This window comes from Pipistrellus hanaki (assembly GCF_964339955.1).
Source record: "Pipistrellus hanaki genome assembly, chromosome: 21".
NCBI lineage: Eukaryota > Metazoa > Chordata > Mammalia > Chiroptera > Vespertilionidae > Pipistrellus > Pipistrellus hanaki.
In genome coordinates, this window is record NC_140523.1 from 6,399,912 (window position 1) to 6,422,471 (window position 22,560).

The 22,560-nt window shown below is 57.3% G+C and overlaps 1 protein-coding gene across 17 annotated transcripts in view; it reads right to left on the reverse strand.

Annotated features, from left to right (window-relative positions):
• Positions 1–22,560, reverse strand: part of CPEB1 (cytoplasmic polyadenylation element binding protein 1) — a 54,496-nt gene that overhangs the window by 6,334 nt on the left and 25,602 nt on the right. For 6 of the 17 annotated variants that reach the window (XM_084869150.1, XM_084869154.1, XM_084869144.1 and 3 more), the window contains 6 exons: positions 17,580–17,768; positions 6,289–6,512; positions 3,945–4,221; positions 1,972–2,085; positions 1,647–1,751; positions 623–759 (listed from right to left, as the gene is read on the reverse strand). In XM_084869150.1, the coding sequence (XP_084725276.1) occupies positions 623–759; positions 1,647–1,751; positions 1,972–2,085; positions 3,945–4,221; positions 6,289–6,512; positions 17,580–17,768 (1,046 nt within the window). The other 11 variants (XM_084869141.1, XM_084869153.1, XM_084869143.1 and 8 more) reach the window with 7 other exon arrangements.

The following is a 22,560-nucleotide window of genomic DNA, read 5'->3' on the forward strand; positions in this document are numbered from 1 at the left end:
GCTGGCTTGGTCATCCCTACCTGCCCTCCCTTGCAGGCCTGGTCCCTTCCAATGTTTCAGAGATGCTAAACATCTAGTCCAATGTCACAGCAGGGACATGTCCTGGAACCAGAATTTTAATAACAGCAGACTGGTCCCTAAGCTCAACAGCCCCCTTGGAGATATGTGAGGTCATGACGGGCCCTCGTGACCTAAAGGGCGTTCAGGAACCAGTGCCGTTTTCAAAGTCTGTTTCTCAAACACTGTCCGCCTGCTAGAGCCACTTGGGGAGCTCGGCTGAGGAGGAGATCCCTGAGCTCCCCCATACCGATGCAGGCTGATCCAGAAAGGGGGTGAGGAGAGAGACCCCTGTGGGGGGAACCCCACGCTAGCAAAGGGGGGGAGAGAAGCAGGGGCCCTGTGGGCGTGGGCCCCAGACTTACCCACCACGGTCGGAAGGGGGCTGGGAGTCGGTTTGACCTCCATGGGCAGGAGACACACATACCAGGAAGACCCAAAGGTCACTTTTTTTTTTAATGGAATGGAGAGTGTTTTGCTGTCTCTGCTGTGAGGCAGGAAAAGCTTCTTGCCTCAGCCGTGTCCTCCCGCCCCAGGGGGCCCGGAGGCCGCAGTGCTCGCTCACCTCCTTGCAGCGCATCCTGCGGCTGGACATCTTGTAGTAGTACTCGCTCAGGCCGTCCGGGCTCAGCGGGTCGTGCGAGCAAGCCTGCAGCAAGGCCCGGACCGACTTCTCCACTTCGAACACCAGGTACACGTACCCTGCTCCCGAGAGAGAAAGGGTTCAGGTACCCTGGCCCCTCCTCGGCCTCGGTTCTGCGGCGCTTAGTCCCAGGAGAGGTGGCCTCGTGCGTACGGCACAATCGTGTCCTGCTCCTGGGGAGTCTCGTTGACGGGAGCCCCTGCTCTGCCGGAGCCCAGGCCGGGGGGAGAGGGGGTGGTGGCGGGGACCTCCCTACCTGAGCTGGGGGAGGTCGGCAAGGCAGGACGGGGCCTGTCATACAACACAGCCCTTAGCCCGACCGACCGGAGCACGTGTTCCCGCCCGGGGGAGCTGGGGGAGCTGGGGGAGCAGGGCAGGGCTGCAGCCTGCCTCCCGGGCGGGGGGCTGCTCTAGAAGCCCAGTTACCACTGGTCCAGGCCCCAGGGGCGTTGCCAGTGGAGACGGGGAGGGTGAAAATAGCACCTGCTCCTTTCTACAGGGAAGGGATCTCATTTCAGACCAGCGAGGGACCGGAGGCTCGGGCGGGCCTCATTCCTGCCAACCCCAAAGGGAGCTCAGAATGAGGTCGGGGACAACGTAACGGGGCAGGGAGGAGGGCAGGCAATGGCGGGGGGGGGGAGGGTGGCTTGCGAATGCCCTGCTCTGAGAGGGAAGCGGCTGGGGCCAGGTGGGGGAGGGCACGGGAAGTGTCACACGGGGGTGTCGGAGGCAGCTCCCGCTGCAGGTCAGTTCGGACAGACGGACCGTTAGCTCAGGAGGACAGAGGGGTGACCGTGCCAGTTGGGGAGCAGTGCTGACGGCGGAAAGCTGTGTGCTCCCGGTGCCTACGCCGCGGTCCCAGCATGCAGCAGTGACATCCCAGCATCCCTCAGTGCAAGTATGTGCCGGGGAGGAAAGAAAAAGCTCCTACCATGTCTGTTATTACCTTTAGGCATATTACCTTTGGGAGGACACCGGGGGTGCTTGCCATCCTTACCGGGCCACTCCACGCTCAGAGAGCCAAACACACGGAAGGTGTTAATCAATCCAGCTGCGGAGCGGAGAGAGAGGAGAGAGAGGGGTGGGCTGAGGCACACCCTCCCCCAGGGGCCCGGCTCTCCCAGACTCATCCGGCCTCACAAACAACCCTGAGAGGACCCTGGTCTCAGGGGCAGGGCAAATACCAGCCGGAGCCCCTCCCTCGGAGTGCCCTGAGTTCAGAGGTCGCCCCAGCGCCATGCCCCTGAAGCAGGCGGCTGGAGGCCGCTCACCTTCCGTAATGTCCCAGGGGACGCCTCCCAGGAACACTTTGCAGCAGTAGACAGGGTTCTTATAGTTCCGTGGCGGAAGCTGACCGCTCCAGGTACAGGTAGCTTCATTCATAGCTTTGGTGGAAGAGAGAGAGAGAAGCGGGGGTCAGAGAATCCCTGCCCTGCCCTGGGGTGAAGGGGACCAGGAAGAACTGGACAGGCCCCAGGTGCAGCCAGGCCTGTGCCAAGGAAACCAAGCCTCCTCACGTCCACTCGGGCGAGGACATGACATGAAGCCGTTCTCTAAAAGGCCCGGGCCCGACAGCCGGGAGAGGGCGGGAAAGCTGACCCCTCACCATGGCAGCCCGGCTCTGGGCACTGACTCTGCCTCCATGAAAACGGAGGGATGTGTAGGTAAAAATGGTCACAGCCCAAGCTGTTTTCAAACGGGTAAAGGGTAACTTAACCACAAAGCAGTTCTGTGTAGTAGCTGCTTACAATGCTCATTAAAGTAGAATGACGCCCCAACAGACACCGGGCCTTCCTTAGATAATGGACCCGGCCCCTCAGCACCCAAGGGATGCCAGCGACAAGCCTGTCCCAGCCCGCTGTGACGTGTCTGACTCGGACTCAATGCGCCTTGGCTGCTCTTCTGTTTGCCCTCCAGCTCCTGGGGGCTCCGTTCTTGGTCACCCACTCGGCCTTCTAGCAGTCTTTAACGCTGTCCCCGCTCGGTCTGTGCTGCTCTGGATCCGGGAGTGACCTCGAGGGCGTGGCCAGGCCTTGCCCACCGCACTCCCCGCCAGAGCACCAAGGAAACCAAGCCTCCTGCCCACCCGGGCGAGGACATGACATGAAGCCATTCCCTCAAGGCCCAGGCCCGACATGCCAGCAAGAAACGGGCAACCGTCAGCAATGGTGTGTAACGGAACTCGCTAGAACGGCCATGTCAAACACATGGGACCATCCCTGCGTAGCAAACAGTGGCACTGGAGAAAGAGCAAAGGCCGGCGGCCGAGACCTCTCCACTACCAGGAGGAGAGCAGGCCCAGCTCTGTGAGCAGGAAGTCAGACACACTGCCGCCTCCAGAGACGCAGGGAAGGGAGACACTGAACACCAGCCCAGACAGGAGCTCAGCACCTGGTGGGTGCCTGACGCCTCGTAAACACTGACTGTGTGACTTCTGTAAACACTGACTGTGTGACTTTTTTTTTTTTTTTTAATATATTTTATTGATTTTGTACAGAGAGGAAGGGAGAGAGATAGAAAGCTAGAAACATCAATGAGAGAGAGAGTCATCGATCAGCTGCCTCTTGCACACCCCCCACCGGGGATGTGCCCGCAACCAAGGTACATGCCCTTGACCGGAATCGAACCTGGGTCCCTTCAGTCCCCAAGCCGACGCTCTATCCATTGAGCCAAACCGGTCTCGGCTGACTGTGTGACTTCTGTAAACACTGACTGTGCGACCTCTGTAAACACTGACTGTGTGACTTCTGTAAACACTGACTGTGTGACCTCTGAGTACAGGCGGGAAATGATGCACAGATGCAGTGCGTATTTCAGCTCAGGTCAAGGATGGAGCCGAGTTCTGTGGGAGACCAGGACACCTGGGGACACTCCTTACCTTAGAGGCCGCCCACCCCAGTGTCCCCCAGTTTCCCCATCAGAAAGCCTCGGGGAAGAAAGCCCTGCCTCTGAGTTAGGAAGGGGAAGGGAGACGAAGCCCTGAGCACCACGCCCGGGGGGTCCCGTGAGAGGATACACAGGAACGGCTGTGCACGGCCAGTCTCCAGGGAGAAACACGGGTGAGAGGGACCCACTGATCACGCAGGTCACCGTCCCTTCCCGTCTGCCAGCGTGGCAGAGCCCTGCCTGTCCCCTCAGCCCCTACTCCAGAGGACAGACCGTGCTCTGCAGATCCGGGACTTCACGGCGGGGCAGCCAAGTCCTCCTGCAGTCAGGTCCCTGCGGGGCCCAGGCCCGCACTCACCTGCCGCCTGCCGGTGCAGCCGGGCCTCTCTCTCGATGTTGAAGGGGTCTTTGGGGGCCTCCAGGAGGTCCCAGGAAGGCCACATGGAAGCTCCTGGCCATCTCTTCGACGCACTGGTTGGGGAGGGGGTGATGGCGGCAGCAGCGGCGGCAGCGGCAGCAGCGAGAGCAGCTTGCTCTGCGTCCATCTGGGACCCAACCCCCATCTTTAAGGAATCTCTGGGGCCACCCCCTGTCAGAGACAGGAAGGGCAGAGGGGAGGAGATGCGGAGGCTTGACTGGGGGAGGAAAAGGGAGACAGGTGTTCAGAGGACGGTCTGGTTTGAAGAGGAATCACTGCACTGCAGAAATTATGAAAAATAGCATTAAGCATTGGGTCTCTGCTTTCTTCCAGACTTTCTCCCTAAGCATTTTCTTAAAATATATTTTATTGATTTTTTTTTACAGAGAGGAAGGGAAAGAGATAGTTAGAAACATCGATGAGAGAGAAACATCGATCAGCCGCCTCCTGCACGCCTCCTACTGGGGATGTGCCCGCAACCAAGGTCCATGCCCTTGATCGGAATCAAACCTGAGACCCTTCAGTCCGCAGGCTGGCGCTTTATCCACTGAGCCAAACCGGTTAAGGCCCTAAGCATTTTAAAGATGAGTTGTCCTACCCTAATTTAAACAAATTCTTTTGTCCCCAAGTCAACATTTTTTTTTTCATTTTGCCAATCTTTGTAAACATTTTTAATTAATTGACGTTATTCTATTTAGGGAACAAGCTACATTTCCCTGACCTATTGCCCCAGTGATGAACCTTCAAATACTCCCGCCGTCTTCAGGGCTATAAATAAGCACTTTAAGATGTAGCTTCATATCTTGTGTTTTCTTTGGTCAGATTCCTAGGTCTAGAATCAACATGCTTTCTATTTGGGGTGGGGGGTGGGGGGTTCCATCAGAAATATGTAAGAATGCATGTTTTACTCTAAGCTTGTGCCAAAGCTTTAAATTCTACTGGTTTCAGTGGGTAAAATAATATCTCATTATCATAAAAACAAACTAATCACTCAACAGAGTATGTTCTAAAAGTTCAAAATACTGCCTCTCTTCCCTCCACTGTGAGGAGGGAGGTATCTGGGGACGTTCTATTTTTATTTTTATGTTTTTATTGACTTTTAGAGAGAGAGGAAGGGAGAGGGAAAGAGAGATAGAAACGCTGATGAGAGAGGATCATCATTGATTGACCGCCTCCTGCATGTCCCCTACCAGGGGATCGAGCCCAAAACTTGGGAATGTGCCCTGATCGGGAATTAAACAGTGACCTTCTGGTTCATGGCTCGATGCTCAACCACTGAGCCACACGGGCCAAGCCTGAGGAAATCCTTTCTACAAAACCCAAATGATTAAAGCTTGATGAGGCAAGTTTCCATCTAAAGGCCATCGCTAGAAGCACTTCATCTCACCCCATTTACAGGAGGAAACTGCGGCCCGGGGGAGCAGAGCCCACAGTGGGGCCCCCTCTGGGAGCAGCCTGAGCCAGGGCAAGGGAGCAGGAGCGCCTGCTCATGCTCTAGGTGAGCGGACAGGAGGGTGCTAACGGCTGGGCTATGAGTGGGAAACTGTATCCACAACCAGGGTGGACCAGTCCCGGGGGTGGAAGGGAAGAGGTAGGAAGCCAGCCTTCCGTTCACCGACCAGCCAGTGGAGGGGCCCAGAGCAAAGGCCGGGATGAGGAGGCCACAGGGCAGTGTGGTCCTCACTTAACCCACCCCAGCTCCACACAACCTGGGCGCCCTGAGAGCCGGGGGCCACATGAACGCTGGGCAGCACTTCTGAGGTGCACAGCGGCCTCCGACGGAGAGCCTACACGGCTCAGGAAAGGCTTTAGGAGCCGGGCAGTCAGGTCTGGGTTAAAACCCTGGCCCTGCCAGTGACAGGCACACCCAGGCGGAGCGGCGGGTCTGGCTACAGACACTGCAAGAAAGAGAGCCATCCCCTCTGTGGCTGGTAAAGGGTCTTGCCTTCGTTTGTCAATAATTGCAACTCCTGGATAGCGCAGTAAAACAGAGCCTGCCCATCGTTTTAAAAGCCACCACGTAAGAATTCTGAGCTGTCATACAGAAAGGCTCATACACGACACTGCGTGAAGGCCAAAGAAGACCCCGTGTCGGCCAGGAAACGCAACTCAGCTAGGAGAAATGCATCGCCCAGTGGTGGGGTACAGGGCACCCCCTATTTTGTCAAGGACGAAAACTCTGTGTGTGCCCACAATGGCCTCCACAGCTCCCAGCATCCTAGTGGGCACGTGCCCCCTGCCAGGCAAGCTGGCCCTCCCACCCCATCCCCGACAAGCGACATACAATCAAGTCTGAGAAGTGATCTGATCCGGAGCTGAAGCCACTGGTGTCCGAGTCCGAGGGGCTGCAGGAGCGGGAGTCCAAGATGGGCCTCGTGTCCACGCGGGCGCCTCTGACCGCGGGCGCCGGGAACTTGTCCACGTCGCATCCAAGGGGGTCCAGCGGCAGGAAGCTCAGGGGGGGCTTCCCCAGGACGCTGCCCAGTGGGTTGTGGAGCATGCTCAGTACTAGGAAGGAAAAATAAAGGTGGTCCTGTGACTTCTTCGTTTTCTTCCCTCCCTTCTCCTCCCGCAGCCTCGCAACGGGACACGCTGAGGCACAACCACCGACAGCACGACAGAACCACGGCTGGCGTGTGCCGAGCAGACACACGTCCAGTAGAGACACTGGCCACGCAGGGCCGGGGAGAGGCAGGTACAGGGCAGCTCTGTGAAGCCCGGAGGTCCTGCTGCCTCAAAGCAACAAAACTCCAGCTCCTGCCTGACCGGCGGGGCTCAGTGGTGGAGCGTCAACCTATGAACCAGGAGGTCACTGTTCGATTCCAGTCAGGACACATGCCGGGTTGCGGGTTTGATCCCCAGTAGGGGGGCGTGAAGAAGGCAGCTGACTGATGATTCTCTTACATCACTGATGTTTCTGTATCCCTCTCCCTTCCTCTCTGAAAGTAATAAAAATATATTTTTTAAAAGACTAATAACAACAAAGCTCAAGCAATCTGACACTTACGTAGGCTTAAGGGGTCAGTACCAGCATTTGGGGAACTCTGTGACACTGGGGATCCTGGTCATAGCTATTTTTTAAAAATATATCTTTATTGATTTCAGAGAGGAAGGTTAGAGAGGTAGGGAGAAGGATAGAGAAATAGAAACATAAATGATGACAGAGAATCATTATCTGGCTGCTACCTGCACGCCCCCCACCAGGGATCGAGCTCACAGCCTGGTCATGTGCCCTGACCGGGAATGAACTGTGACCTCCTGGTTCATAGGTCAATGCTCAACCACTAAGCCACGCCGGCTGAGCCATACCTGCTATTAGTGCACATGCCCACGTAGCCACAGGAGACCCCTTCAGCGCACACCATGCTCCTCCCGACCCCGACACCCCACAGCTGGAGAGAGAACTCGGGCCACACCCCGAGGCCTAGGACAGTGTGAGCAGGCCTCTCCTCCGAGCGCTTCTGAGCAAGGGGCCAGCACACGCGGGCTCTCTGCACTGCACCCCCAATGCCAGGCGTTTGGGATGGAAGCAGAGTGACGTTCTGGCCACGCCCGCTCTGGCTGAGTCACCCCTGGGCGCAGCCTTCGGTCGGCCCTCCTCCGTGTGGCCATGTGCTCTGGGAGGCTCTGCACGTCTCCGCTCATCATGCACCTTGGGGGGGATGTCAACCCCTTCACGCCACTGCCGGGAAAGCGGTCAGCACACAGGCAATGTTTACTCGTGAATCGTCAAGAGAGCGGCGCAGAGCCCAGCAAAAACAAGGGAGCACCCGCCAGAGACCAAGGAGGGGGAGGGCAGTGGTTAGCCCTAGAGGAGGCGGCAAAGGGAGGGAGCACCCTGAGTCCTCAAGGGAAGCCCAGCACAGAGCAGCCGCATGACAGCCCCCGGCAACAGCACAAAGGGAGTATGGGCCACAGCGAGGTGTTCACCCAAGGTTTTAAGGCAAGTGTTTCTCTCTATCCCTTTCCCTTCTCTCTCTCTCTAAAAAAAGTCAATACAAACATATTTAAAAAAAAAAAAGTGTGTTTGAAAGAATCCAAAAGCAACAGGGACCCCTTCGCTCATGAATCCATCTGCGGTCACTACCGTGTTGGTACATCTGTGCTACCAGGCACAATTCTATGTAACCTGCAAGTTTTTTTATTATTATTATTATTAAATTTTTTTTTCAATGTCCACCAAGAAATGCTGAGGCTTTGTCAGATTCCTGTGAAAGCTAGGAAGGATCCCTACCATCTCCTCTTATCTGAGAAGCCTGTCTGAACAGCAAAGGGCAGGGCAGGCCCCTGGCTGGTTTTCGTCAGCCTAGGAACATCCCCTGCCGTGCTCACCATCCCTGGCCGGTCCCCTGCTCTCTCCGGACCAGGCTCAGCCACGCGCCCACTGTCTACTGCTCACCCAGCACGTGCCAGACACCGTGAGCAAGGAGCACTGCTGGTAAATAACCTCCCCGGAGCCCTGAGAAGTGGGCATTGTTACCCCGCCTTAACAAAAGGAAGCCAACACAAAGGGCAGCGCTTGTGTCGGTAACAGCCAGCGAGGGAGCGGGGACCGGCATCTCTCCGACTCCAGGCTGTCATTTCTGGATCGCACCTCTACTAGCAACTTCAAAAAAAAAAAAAAATTAAATGCCCAGAACTTGCATCTTGTCTTCATGGTCCCGACACCTCTCTTTTGTTCAAATCCCTTGACGACCATCAACTATAGACAAGCGATCTCACCCACCGGAGGCCAGTGCCCTGGGACCTATGTCATCCGGGTCTGAAACCTCCTCCAGGGCTGGCCACTGCAGGAACCTATTCACAGAGCCTCTCGGACCCACGCCAGACCTTCTGGATCAGACCCTGCATCTTAACAGGATCCCCGGGGGCGTGCGCACATTAACGCTGAGCAGCGCTGATGCAGACATACGCTGAGGTTCTCATCAGCTCCCTTCACCACACCCGAAAACCTTCAGCACCGAGTTCTTCCCCTTGACTTAGGACTGCGGGTGATTTAGATGCGGCACTCACAGCCCAATGCCAGCTAACGCCCGAGAGAGGAGAGAAACCAATGTGGCTGCGTGGGGGCATTTCCCAAGGCGTGTGATCTCTGGGCAGGGTTCGGGTAGAGAAGAGAGGAAGAGACAGAGTCACCAGGAATAACTGAAGAATATAAGAAAGCCGTAATAATGATTTTAGGAAAGCGATAGCCAGAAAAAGCTGAACTTTGTAAGATACACACAAGGCAAGCAAAGATGTCTGTAAGCTCACAGGGAGCAAAAACCAAGAGAGCAACAAAGTCACCGATCATACGATGCGCCCATTTTAACGACAATGCGGTGCCACCTCGCACCTGTCAGTATGGCCACCATCAACAAACCAACGAACGCCTGGTGCTGGGAGGACGCGGAGGAAAAGGGGCCCTCGTGCACTGATGCTGGGAATGCAGACTGGGGCAGCCGCTGTGGAAGATAGTACGGAGTTTCCTCAAAAACCTAAAAACGAAACTCCCATTTGTCTCAGTGATCCCACTTCTGAGAATATATCCTAAGAAGTCTGAAAACACCCATCAGAATGGATATATGCACCCCGGTGTTCATCACAGTGCAATGTCCAACAGCTCAGACTTGGCAATGGCCCAGCGCCCATGAGCAGGTGAGTGGATAAAAAACGGAACACTACGCAGCGGTACAAAAGGAACTCTGACCATTTGCAGCAGCAGGGAGTGACCGTGCCAAGCGAAACAAGCCAGTCAGAGAAAGACAAGAATCACATGATCTCACTCATATGTGGACTCTAAGTTAACAAAACAAACTGATGACTAAAATAGATCCAGAGACACAGAAGCATGTAACAGACTGACCAATTTCAGAGGGAAAGCAAGGGTGTGTGTGTTGGATGCTCAGGGGAGTGGACGGGGAGAGATTAACCATGGAACTTACACACATACTAGAGGCCCCGGTGTATGAATCGTGCATGGGTGGAGTCCCTTGGGGTGGCCTGCAGGGATTGGGCCCCAGCTTGCACCTGCAGCCCCGCCTGGCACCCCGCTATGGCCTGGCGCCGCCCGCTCACCTGCTCCACCATTCCACCGTGGTCCCGCTCTCCTCAGGGCCCACGCGGGCGGGCAGTGCCTCCACTGCCGCCTGCTGCCAGCGACACCTCGCCAACGTCTGCCATGTTCCACAACAGCCCATGGTGGGCAGCGCGCCTCATAGCAAGCGAACTCCCGGTCACTCCTGGGCGAATGGCCGCCCGAGGGGACAATTTGCATATTAGGCTTTTATTACGTAGGAAGCTATGCATCGCCCAGGACACAGACAACAGTCTGGTGAAGGCTGGGGAGGGGCCAGGGCAAGGTGGAGGAGGTCAATGGGAAAATACACACACACACACACACACAAAGAAAAAAAGGGGGGGGACATCTGTAATACTTTCAACAATAAAAATTAAAAACAAGCCGAAACCGGTGTGGCTCAGTGGTAGAGCATCGGTCTGCGGACTGAAAGGTCCCGGGTTCGATTCTGGTCAAGGGCATGTACCTTGGTTGCGGGCACATCCCCAGTAGGGGGTGTGCAGGAGGCAGCTGGTTGATGTTTCTCTCTCATCGACGTTTCTAGCTCTCTATCTCTTTCCCTTCCTCTCCGTAAAAAATCAATAAAATATATTTTTTAAAAAATTTAAAAACAAAGCAACAAAAAACAAACAAACCAAGGGAGCAAAAACGGAGGGGGTTGGGGCAGGCCCCTGCACAGAGAAAGGTGCTGTGAAGGCCACTGCTGGGCCCCTAGACAAAATCGGAGATGAGCAGCAGTTCAATGAGGGTACATTGGCTGCAGTTGATAGCTGTTTTGCTATGTTCTTAATGGTTCAGAACTCACACATATAGACACTCAGAGAGAATGTGCGAGGGATACAGCAAAGGAGGTAAACATAAATGATAAATCTGAAATTATTTCCAAAGTTTTTTTAAATAACAGGAAGGAAAACTAAATGGTTCCTATTCGACTTTCTTTGCCTTTCTGGAGGCAGCTGGTCTAACCAGAGCGTGAGTGAGAGGGACTAGAACCCCCTCTAACCTAGAAGAAGAAATAATCTCCTTTTGCCAAAACCGGTTTGGCTCAGTGAATAGAGCGTCGGCCTGTGGACTGAAAGGTCCCGGATTCGATTCTGGTGAAGGGCATGTATCTTGGTTGTGGGTACATCCCCAGTGGGGGGTGTGCAGGAGGCAGCTGATCGATGTTTCTCTCTCTATCCCTCTCTCTTCCTCTCTGTAAAAAGTCAATAAAATATATTTTAAAAAGAGAAAAGAAATAATCTTAAAAAAAAAAAAAAAACAACAACAAACCCTTAAATGTGTTTGCACAGAAACCTGCAGGCACATGGGGGGAAGTTCTGCCTTCTGGACCGAGCACACCGACGGCAGCCAAAACCCACCGCCCGTGGAACACAGGGCAGGCTGTGCTGGGTGTGCCTCCAGGGACCGTCCCAATGCCTGAACGGGGACACACCTTCCAATCTGGGTGACCCAATTTAAGGACACAATGCTGACTTAGCTGCAATTCAGAATGGGGGGGGGGGGAGAACCTCAGTTTATCCCTACCCAGCCCATCACCCAGACCGACAGAAGTACAATTACTTGCCACCCCAAATGTGTGACAGTGCTTACTTCAAAGAGGACTGAACACTATGGATAGATCTGGGCTGCAGTCACTTCCCGGCCCAATCCCCCCTGAACACTCTACCCCACACTCAGGGAAACGGGAAGGGGCCTGGGCAGATGGCCCAGACAGGGGCACTGCCACTTGGCAAACAGGTAAGACTGGCGTGCCCCGGAACGAACGCCCCTGGTTCCTGTCAGCACCTTGTGGGTCAGTTTCCTGCAAATGTTAGATGGGACGGGCGAAGGCCGCCGCGGCAGTGTGACCGTAAGACACAGGGGAGACAAGAAAACCTCGTATCAAGGTGCCCGGAGTTTCTCAGAGAGTTTGATGTTTCCTTCAACCACAGAAGCAGCCAGGTTTCAGGAAACGGTCACCCGTGGTCAGATGCCTCCGGGTGACCTCACTGTCCCCCTGCAGGCCACCACCTCCCGGGGCCTGGCCAGGTGGGTCTCTGAGGATCTCCCGCTCAAAGGAAGGGGGAGCAGCTGAACTGTGGGTCCCAGGGAGGGATCCGCCTTATCCCAGCTCAGCCACGAAGAACCCTGCCTCCCTGCGAGTGAGCAGCACCCACTTCCTCCCGCTGGGAGTCAAGGGAGGAGGGATGCAGCTGGAGGGACCATCCGACGGGGACTCTCATTAAGCCACGTCTACACTGCAGGCCACTCCCCAGCACAGGGCACAGAGCTGCGTCACGGCCAGAGGCCAAGCACGGACCTCGATGGCTTAGGGGGTGGGGGCTGTGGGAGAGAAGCCCCTCAGCCCTGCTCTGCGTGGCTTCTGTCCCTGGTGGCCAAGGACACGGGATCCACATCTCCCCACAGTGACTCAGGGCACAGCGTGCTCTTCTGGGGCGGGCGCCCATCCCCACGCACACGCCGGCAGGAAGCGGCCCCAGCCACGGACGGGGAGTCACGGGAGGCGAGGGCCGGGCAGAAGGGCCCAGCTCATTAATGCCACCTCCGAGGGTACAGGAGACCACATCAGCAGTAATATTTTTAGACCGATTGTTAACGTTCACCCTCCCATGCCAGCTCCTGTGGGTTTCGCCGCTGAGTCACTGCTGGAATTTTCTGAAGCCTTGCCCAAGAGGACAAAGGCACCCGAGCCTGGTGGCGGCGAGGGCCTCGCACCGGATGGGGGCCTGCGTGGAGGATGCCGAGCGGGAGCACAGCTTGGGAGATGAGGCCCAGACACCCAGCCGGGTGCCGCCACATAACGGGAAACGTCCCGGAGAGACGCGGGCGGGGGCTAGGACTCCTGTCTGAGAGAGGAGGCCGTGTGTGAGCCCTCCCTCCTCCTCCCAACCTTTGGTTCCGGCTGTCTGTCCCACATCACCCCGTAGGCCCAGGTCGGACTGGGAGCGCGACACTCCGTCCGGACCCCGGTCCTCAACTCTTCACCCACCCAACTCCGGGCGAGCTCCGAGCCTACCTCCCGCCACTGGCTCCGGGTCCCAGGTCCAGGTCCCTGACACTGCCTTCCCCGACCTCGACCCCTGGAGCAGTTTCATTCACAGTGACTGTCCTTGCAGACACCACCTCACCCAGGAGGGCCCCACTGTCACGCAGCTTCCCAGAAGCCCTCCCCTCCCCACGGACCATCTGTCCGTCCAGCCGATCAGCACACACGGAGGCGGAAAGAGATGGGAGAGACCTTGTGGTGCAGAGATGCGGCGTCAGGCCTGCTACCCATCACTCAGGAAACACTTAACAAAGAGCCATGACCAGGCTCCATGCTCCATGCTGGGAATACGGCTGTGGAGGCCTGCGTGGCCCGGGCAGACTGCAGGAGACCCTGGGCCCAGATGTCCATGCCACACACGGGAGCCCAGCCCCACTTTGGGTGCTGCCCGAGGGGCTGTTTGGAAGCACAGCAGCAACAGAAGCAAAACGCAGAGGCTGTCCCTCCCAGCCCCAGCCATCAGCCTGCACCCCCGTGGGAGCAGCCCCGCAGAGCACCCTGGTCAACAGCCAGGCAGAGGCCAGGGTGTGCACAGGCCTGTCTCCCAGGGGCCTCCACAGGGAGGGGAAGAGACAGGACAGGCCCTTGGCATTGCTGCCCGGGCACCTGGTCTGCCAGGCTTCCGCACAGGCATCGCGATGAGCCCTGGTTTCCCAGGTAGACGCTGAGTCACCCACTGCCTGCAGAGCTGTGCCACATGTGGGAGTCACCTGGGGAAGGTAGGGGGCCGATCCACCGGGCAGCACAGTGGTGAGCTGAGGCCTGCCTGTCACCTGCCCTGGCCTCCGGGGACCTCGGCGAGGCCGCACGTTGCCTCTGGCTCAGGAGCCCCCGAGCTCCCCACGGAGACACCCTGACCGAAGTGCTCTCGCCCAGCACGCGAGGGTTGTGTGTGTGGGAACTCAGGTTAGAAGGGCACTGCAGAGCCCGGGCTGTATTCCGGCAGCTGTCGCTTTTGACCCTTGGCGATGCCTGTGGGCCTACATCCTTGTCTCCCCAGCAGGAGCGGCACCAGAACCCATTTCCCAGGGCTGTGGGGCATTCAGGTCAGGTGATGCACTCAGCGCAGGAAGCAGTCGGTAATGCTGGCTGGTCATTGCCACTGCATCCCCATCCCAGGACCATTCACAGGGCAGCCCTGTCTAGAAGGAAGGGACCCCTCTCTCCCCCGCCAAAGCGCCACATGCAAACAACAGTGGCCTTGAAGGAACAACACTCAAAAGCAGACTCCACTCGGGACACCTACGTGGCAGAAGGCCCCACCCAAGAGAAAGGCCCGGGTGCCCGGCTCAGGCTAAGACCCATCGGAAGCTGCCCCAATGCAAAACCCCAGCGCAGCGACCAAGCTGCGAGTGGCACCCTGTCTCATCTGTCTTCCTTTAATGGCCACGGGGATTTTTATTCCCTGAGGTTCCCTCCGGTGCCTAACACAGCGCCTGGCACACAGCAAGCGCTCCATGCTGGTTGCATGAACTTAGCCAAGTTTTCCCAGAGAAGCGCCCTGCCACCTCCGACCCTGCCGCCCTCACGGGTAAAGCTGCCGCTGCCTGGGGCCGCACAGCACCCGCCCAGCCCGAGGAGGAGGTCTGTGCGGAGAAAGCAGGCTGTCTGCAGGGACAGCCCCAGGCTGCCCAGAGTCCTCAGGCGGAGGCGTGTGGGCACTGAGTGGGCTGCGTGTTCCCGCACTGCTGGCTGCTGGCAAGGGCGCCGTGCAGCTGGCGGTGGGAGGGCCACAGCCCACGGCAGCAGGCGGCACCCCGCGTGGGCTTCCCAGGAGGCCAGGAACAGAGAGAGACGGCATGGCCATCCCCGCAGCTCCACACGCGAGGACAGCACGGGACCAGGGACGGCTGTGTCTCCGCCATCGGGGAGAAAGGCGTGGGCATGCAAACCCTGCCTACAGCCAGACCGCACCCCGGGACCCTCCTCCCCCGTCCCTGTGAACGCAGGGGCCACGCTGCAGTCCCTCCCTGATCCACAAAACCACTCTGTGTATCACCGAGTGCGTGTGGTGGGAGGAGAAGTGAACGCACTCCCACTTCAGAGGCAGCGGCAGCACGGCCCGCTGGGGGTGGGAAAGCTGGGAGTGCAGGCTGCACCCGAGCTATTTTCCATTAAAGAATAGCTGAGCCGAAACCGGTGTGGCTCAGTGGATAGAGCGTCGGCCTGCAGACTGAAGGGTCCCAGGTTCGATTCCGGTCAAGGGCTGCGGGCACATCCCCAGTAGGAGGTGTGCAGGAGGCAGCTGATTGATGTTTCTCTCTCTCATCGATGTTTCTAACTTTCTGTCCCTCTCCCTTCCTCTCTGTAAAAAATCAATAAAATATAATTTTTTAAAAAGAGAGTAGCTGACACACGCTATTATGGCAGCTTCAGGTGTACGACGTAGTGATTGGACGTTCACATAACCTACGGCATGTACCTTCTATACCTTAATAAGTCTCATACCCAACTGTCTCCACGCAGTTACTACGATCATATTGACTATCTCCCCTGGGCTGCACATGACATCCCTGTGCCTTACTCGTTTCATAACTGGAAGTTTGCACCTTTGTTTCCCCATCACCTTTTCCACCCATGTCCCAGCCCCCACCCCTGCCATCATCAGTGTGTTCTCTGTATCTCTGAGTCTGTTCTGTTTTGTGTTTTAGAATCCACATATAAGAAGGATCTCACGGCATATCTGTCTTTCTCTGTCTGACTTACTTCACTGAGCACAATTCTATCCGAGTCCATCCGTGTGGCTGCAAATGGCAGGGTTCCACTCTTTTTTTTTTTATATTGCTGAGTAATAACCCAGGCTATTTTTTACAGCCCAATTTCACAGTCACTTTCAGGCTGAGGTCTCCCAGGCCCACGATGGCCCTCCTTCAGGTCTGGGTGCGGTGGCTCCGTTTCTGGGGGACCCTCATAGCAAAGGCAACCCGGAGCCAAGGAAGGGCCACACCCCAACCCGACTCGGTGAAAGCCAGAGCCCCGGTCAGCCGCCAGCCACCACAGACAGGTGGCTACTTCCTGGGTGCTCTTCCGTCTTTTGCCCGGACACAGGGGGGGCAGAGCACAAGGTCAGCTTTGCGGGCCACCCGGGTCGGCTTCAGAATACCCCACAAAAGCAGCCACCCCCCCGGCCTCCCAGCCAAGATCTGCAAGCACAGAACCCTACGGTGACACCACACTTCCTCCGCCGGCCTTTCTGGAAAACCCGAGCCGGCTGAGGGCCAGGACTTCAAGCAACCCTACCTTGACCCAGAGGCAGCCACTGAAGGCCAAGCTCTTCCCCACCCACAACCAAATCAAAAACAAAAAATAAAAACCCAACCCCCAGTCCAATGGGCTTTTACTGAAGTTAAGCGGGCATTATAACGTCAGCAGATGCAGCAGCACCAGGCCCTGCAAAGTACCCTAAGCAAAGAGCTGCACCAAACAGGGTGGCGGCCGGAGGAATCAACAAGACGGCACCTGGCTGCCATGGCGGCTGGTGTCGGAGCGGGGGAGGCTGGCAGCTCAGGGACTCCCTGGGCACCAGCAGCCAATGGCTGCCCCCCCTCCACCCTTGCAAAGTAGCTGCTGCCAGTGTTCTTGTGGCTGAGGCATACCGTAATTCACAGAAAGCCAAACACGTAGATTTAAGGATGCATGCAGCATTTCTTTAAGTTCACGTTTCTTCCTGACCGCTCCAAGACTTGCATCTGGCCAGCCCTCCCCCCGATGCCCCTGGAGGGAAATAAACGGGCAGCGGGAGGGTCTGAGCCGGAGCTGTCCCAAGGGGGGTCAAGAAGCCCCTTCCTCCTGTCCCCGGGGACTCCCTCACAGTGACAGGCGGCCCTCAAGGGGAGTGGCTCCTCCTTGACCCACTGGGTTACCCTCAACACAAAGGGCCTCCCTCCATAGCCCAGCTACCCCACCCTGCTTACCCCGCCGACCCCCTCCCGGGATCAATGCCCTGAACCTATGCGAAGCCAACGCCAATATCCCAGGACCACTCAGCCTCCCCTGCCGTGACTCAGAGGGCCACCCACCCTCCGGAGAGTGCCCTGCTCCTCAAAGGCGCTGAGACACAGAGCCAAGACCTCCGGCCATCAGCCCCAAGGTCCCCTCCCCCGCCCCCAAATGTTTTGCTTCATCATCTCTGAGACAGGCCTGGCCACCAGGGGGTTTGTCTGGGTCTCCTCCTCTGCCTGAGGCTGGCACCTCGGGGACCTCTCTCGGGGCCACCCCGGTGCAGACTGACAACTCCGGGGTGCCTGGCGGGGTCAGTGAGGGGCCGTGCCTGCTGTTACGGGCGACCATCCGTCCTGCACGCTCAGAGCCAGCGTTCCCAGCCCTCGCAGCACAGCTCCATGTTGTGCGTGTGCGGCGGTGGGGGACGCGGAGGGGAAGGAACAACTGTTGCTGCGGGCATCTCCGCTCGCCACCCATGCGCCCCCCTCCCCCTCCCCGCCCTGCCGACTCATTCCCGGCCACTCACCGGAGTGTGTGCTGCTCTGGGCTGAGGAATCTGCGTCCTGGGTGCTCCAGATCCGGTCCCAGCCCGTGAGGCTGAGGGACTGCAGGCCAAGGGACAAGTCATTTGCATCTGGGAGGCCCCGGGGAGAGTCTTGCGCAGAGGTGGGGAAGAGCATCCTGCTTGCGACTGCGTCTTCGGAGTCCGGGAAGTCTGCTTCGGACAGGAGGACAGCAAAACCCCAGAGTTAAGGGCTGTTTGGCCCCCAGGATTATCGCCAATAAATATCAATAATAATAATAATAATAATAATAGTTTCCCCAGGCTCAGGGGCCAGACATCCACGCCGGCTGGATGCTGCAGCAGCCGCCTCTGCACTTTTGGGGGCGTCAGAGCAAGAGCAGCGGCCATCCAGCCCCCTCCCCACGCACGCACACACCCCTATCCCGTCTGCATTACGGGCAGCATGTGACCAGGCTGCTGATGCTTCCCGCTGCCAGTGACATCAGCCGGCGGGGCGTGCATCGAGAGAGAGCCGCACCATCCCTCACGGACGGAACGGGGAGGAGCGGGAGGGGGGACGGCAGGGAGGAGACTTGCCTCCCAGGGAGAAGGCGGCACAACAGCTATTTGCAGCAGCAGCAGCAGCCGGGCGGGCGTGGTGCGGAGCCGCCGGTAAGTCGGGGTCTCCGGCGATGGTGGCCGGTGGCCCTCGGGCAGGACGGAGAGGTCCTGGCCGCCGAAGCTGCTGCGACTGCTGGCTCCTGTGGCGCTGCCCTCCTGCCCGCCCCTCCCGTTTCTTCCCTCCGCTCTCCACCCCTAAACCCAAAAACACTCTAGTCCTGGACTCCCTCCAGCTGCTTGCTCAAGCCCTGGCTTTGCAGCTGAATGCAAAGCGCCTGCAAAGATCCTGCTGGCAGAAGCCGGCGGCGTGCCGCAAGTGGCCCCCCGGCGGGCGGGCGGCACCCTGAAACAGCAGGGCTGCCACCGAGGGAGGGGAGCCTCCAGAGAAACACGGCACACGTGCACCGTGCTCCCAGCACCACCACCTGGTGCTCCAGGCGTGGCCACAGCGGCCGGTCACAGGGGAGAGGGTCAGTGTGGGCAGTGGGAGGGGGAGTTACCGGGCTGTTGGAGTTATCCCACAGCCCAGTTAAGATCTGCCCTGAGATAATCCGGTCCCGGGTCCCCTCACCCCAAAAGGGTGGGCACTGTCACAAGCACCTATATCCGGCCCAGTGCCTCCCTCATCCCACTAACTGCAGGCCTACGGTAGGCTAAACACGCCCGCGTCTGACACACCAGAACACGAGACACAGGCTCAGAAGTGGCCTCACGCCCCACCACGCCCGGTTCGGCACCTCGCATCACCCGCTCTGCCCGCCCAGGGGCCTCAGCGCCATCTGCCAGCTGTGGGCATCACTGAGGCCGCCGGCTGCCTGCGTCCCCTCTCCTCAGGGTGCTGCTGGGGACCAAGGCTCTCCTCCCGTGACCACTCACAGCTCCAGCCACAGAGGCTGGCTCTGCCCAGAGCTTTTAGACCCTCCGCCACCTCGTCCTCGACAGCATCCTCTTGGCATCGGTCTTTTTCCAACCAGACGTGGCAGGCCAGGCACCTGGGACCGCCCGCCCGCCTGCCTGTGACAGGGTCCGAGGTGGGCAGAGACAGGCACGATGCTGTCGGCCACAGGAATTCCGGCCAGCGCCTCCTGGAGCCCACAGGCCCCGGCTCAGCCTCCGGGGGAATGGCCCGTCTGTACGAGGGACTCCTCCCTGGGAGGGTTTTCTTACAGCTCTGCTGCTGTGTCATCCGCCCCGCTGGTGCTGCCTGGCTCCCTGTCTGTGCCTGCGAGGCCCTGGTCCAGCACTGCAGAGGCTGCTGCTGCCCCCACCCAGCCTGTCTGCTCTCCACGGCCACCCTTCCCCCGAGCTGAGGACACGCTTTTAAAACAATCTGTGTGTGTTCATGAGACATCATGCTTTCTTCAAAAACGTCCACCTTGAAGGACCCGTTCCTCCCTAAGCCAGCTATCTGTCCAGTCTCTCCCTTCTGCCCCAATGGGAAGGCATCTTTGCCCAGAAGCCACTGGCCCCGCTCTCCCTAAAACCAGGGCATCTCTGCACAGGGTGAGCCCATACCCCGGGGGGGGGGGGGGCAGAGGGTCTAATCAGGGACTATTCTCTCGCAGCCCAAAGGCCAGGCGGCGGAGCAGCAGTCCCGGCCCGGTGTCCCTGGAGCCTGCTGTGCATACAGAACCTCAGGCCCCACCTGAGGCCTGTGGAATCCATCCGTGTTCCAACCATTCCAACCTCAAGGAAGTTGGAGCATTACTGACCTGTGCAGCCCTCGCCAGCCGCCCCGGGCCACAGCGGCGGGCCTGCGGGAGGACACTGGGGACCTATGGCCAGGCTCACGCACCCAGGAGCCTGTGGGTCCGAGTTCACACCCCTCGGCCTTCGCTGGGGCACCCCCACCGCAGACGCCACCCTCATCGCGTCCTTCTCCCTCACCCTGCTTCTTCCACGCAAAGGATGCCTTCACTACAATCCTAGTCCTAACATCAAGAGGCCTGGGAAGCTGGAACCGGTGTGGCTCAGTGGATAGAGGGTCAGCCTGCAGACTCAAAAGAGTCCCAGGTTTGATTCCGGTCAAGGGCATGGACCTTGGTTGCGGGCACATCCCCAGTAGGGTGTGTGCAAGAGGCAGCTGATGGATGATTCTCTCTCATCCATGTTTCTAACTCTCTATCCCTCTCTCTTCCTCTCTGTAAAAAAACAATCAATAAAATATATTTTTTTTAAAAAGGGGGCCTGGGAAAATGAACTCACTTCCTAAGTCTGACCGGCCCTGCTCTGCCTCTCTGGGCATCTTCTCATCCTGCAAAGCAGCCACCTTTCGGGCATTTCGTGAGAACTGCACAGAGCAGTCGGTACAGGGGCTGGCACAGGTATTTGTATCAGGATCTCCCTTTCGGCATGGTGACTGTATAATTCACCCCTCGAACCAAAAGACACTTCGGAGAGAGAAGGGGGCCAACTCACGGCAGGACAGCAGGTCACACAGGACAGTCCTGGGTGCAAGGCAGGCTTGATCGCTCTGCAGCCATCTACGGCCTGAAACGTTTTACTCAAAAACCTCCGTTCTGATGCCCCACTGATCCTCTTTCCAAACACGCCCGGTCTGCTCCCCTGAGACGGAGTGTAGGGAGTGAGCTGTCAGCACGGGCTAGCAGGCAGCGTGGTCAAAGGTCTGAGAGCGAAAGGCTGGCTTCACTGAGCAGAAGCCTGGCTTTGCCGCTTAAACTCCCATCTGATGCTGGGCGGGAACTCAGCCCTTTTTCCTGGAGAATATTTATATATATATGTATATATATGTATATATTTGATTTTTTTACAGAGAGGAAGGAAGAGGGATACAAGGTTAGAAACATAGATGAAAGAGAAACATTGATCAGCTGCCTCCTGCACACCTCCTACTGGGGATGTGCCCACAACCCAGGTACATGCCCTTGACCGGAATCGAACCCGGGACCCTTGAGTCTGTAGGCTGACGCTCTATCCATTGAGCCAAACCGGTTTTGGCTGGAGAATATTCTTTATCATCTTTTGCCGGGTACCAACGAGACATGCAAAGCTATCTTCAATAACCAGCAGTCTAATCTGAACAATCCATTGCCTTATTAATAAGGCCATCCATCTGAACAATGTTTCACCTTGAATGACATCTCCTATAAGGATCTTTTATTAACACCTGCACTAAGTTTGTGATTTAAGTTCTTAATCTGGTGAGCTGGGGACTCTGGCTCCGGGGCTCAGAGTGACGGTCTGCGTCCTCGGCATAAGACCCTGCCTGCCCTCGGATGATCCCCGTTGCCAGCAAACTCAGCACATGTCTGGCTCAGGGTCCCCTGCAACCATCATTCTTGAGCTTCTGACAAAGAGGGGAAGTCAGACAAGAGAATGGTGCCTGTGAGGACAGACTCCATTTCAAAGGCAGGCGGTGACCGCACAAAGTCAGGAGGAGCCGGGAGAACTGAGGAGATGTGTCCCGAGCTGGTCGTAGGGAAGGAGAGAGACGTGGTAAGCCAGGGGTGTCTGGGCCAGCCAAGCCGGGAAGAGCCGAGGCCGGAATATCAAACTGATGCCCAGGCAGGCAGCGAGGAAGCTCTGTAAACTCTCGGACAGGAAATCCAGTGGTGGAGGCCCACGGGGAAGCAGAGATCAGAGCAGGGAGGCCAGGGAGGAGAGGCAGAGGCACAGCTGGATGCTGCCCCTTAGACCGTGGTTCTCACTGGGTGAAAGTTCAGTGTGCTGATGGGCAATGTTGATAAAAAACAGAAAAAATGCAGCTACTGTGTGAGAGGAGCAGGCTCTAACAGATTTATTTTCCTCTAGCGACTGCACAAACATAATAATAATACAAAATAAAACATGTCCTCTGCCTTTTTTTAAAAAAAAAACCTTTTTATATTTTAAACACACGCACTGTTATAGTTTGTACAGCAAACGCACTTGAGCTCTTTTACAAAACCTCAACCTCACCCCAAATTCCAGTCCCTGGGGACGGCAGAGAGAGGACACGGGCCATGTGTCCCCGTTAGATTCGTTCCAACGCCTGACTTTACAATCAGCGCTGACTAATTAAAGTTCTAACAAGTCCATAAAGTAGCATTTCTAAGACTATTTCTAAAAAGACTGTTTAAAAGACCCTTCCTCCACCCCCACCCCCAAAATCAAGAAAACCCAAAGATGATTTTGAAAATCCGTTTGGCAACTGAAAGAGCAGACACACAGGAAGCCCGACACCAGTCCGGGTCTCCCAGCTGCCATGCGCGTGGCCCCCAATGCCAGGGAGCTGCATGTTCCCGGACTACCATGGGCACTAGGAGGACATGGGAGCCTCTTTAGAGCACTGGTTCTCATGCAGTGGATCTCGGTCAGGCCCCGGATTTTGCATTTCTAACCAACGCCTACGTGACGCCGACGCGATTGGTCTGCTGACCAC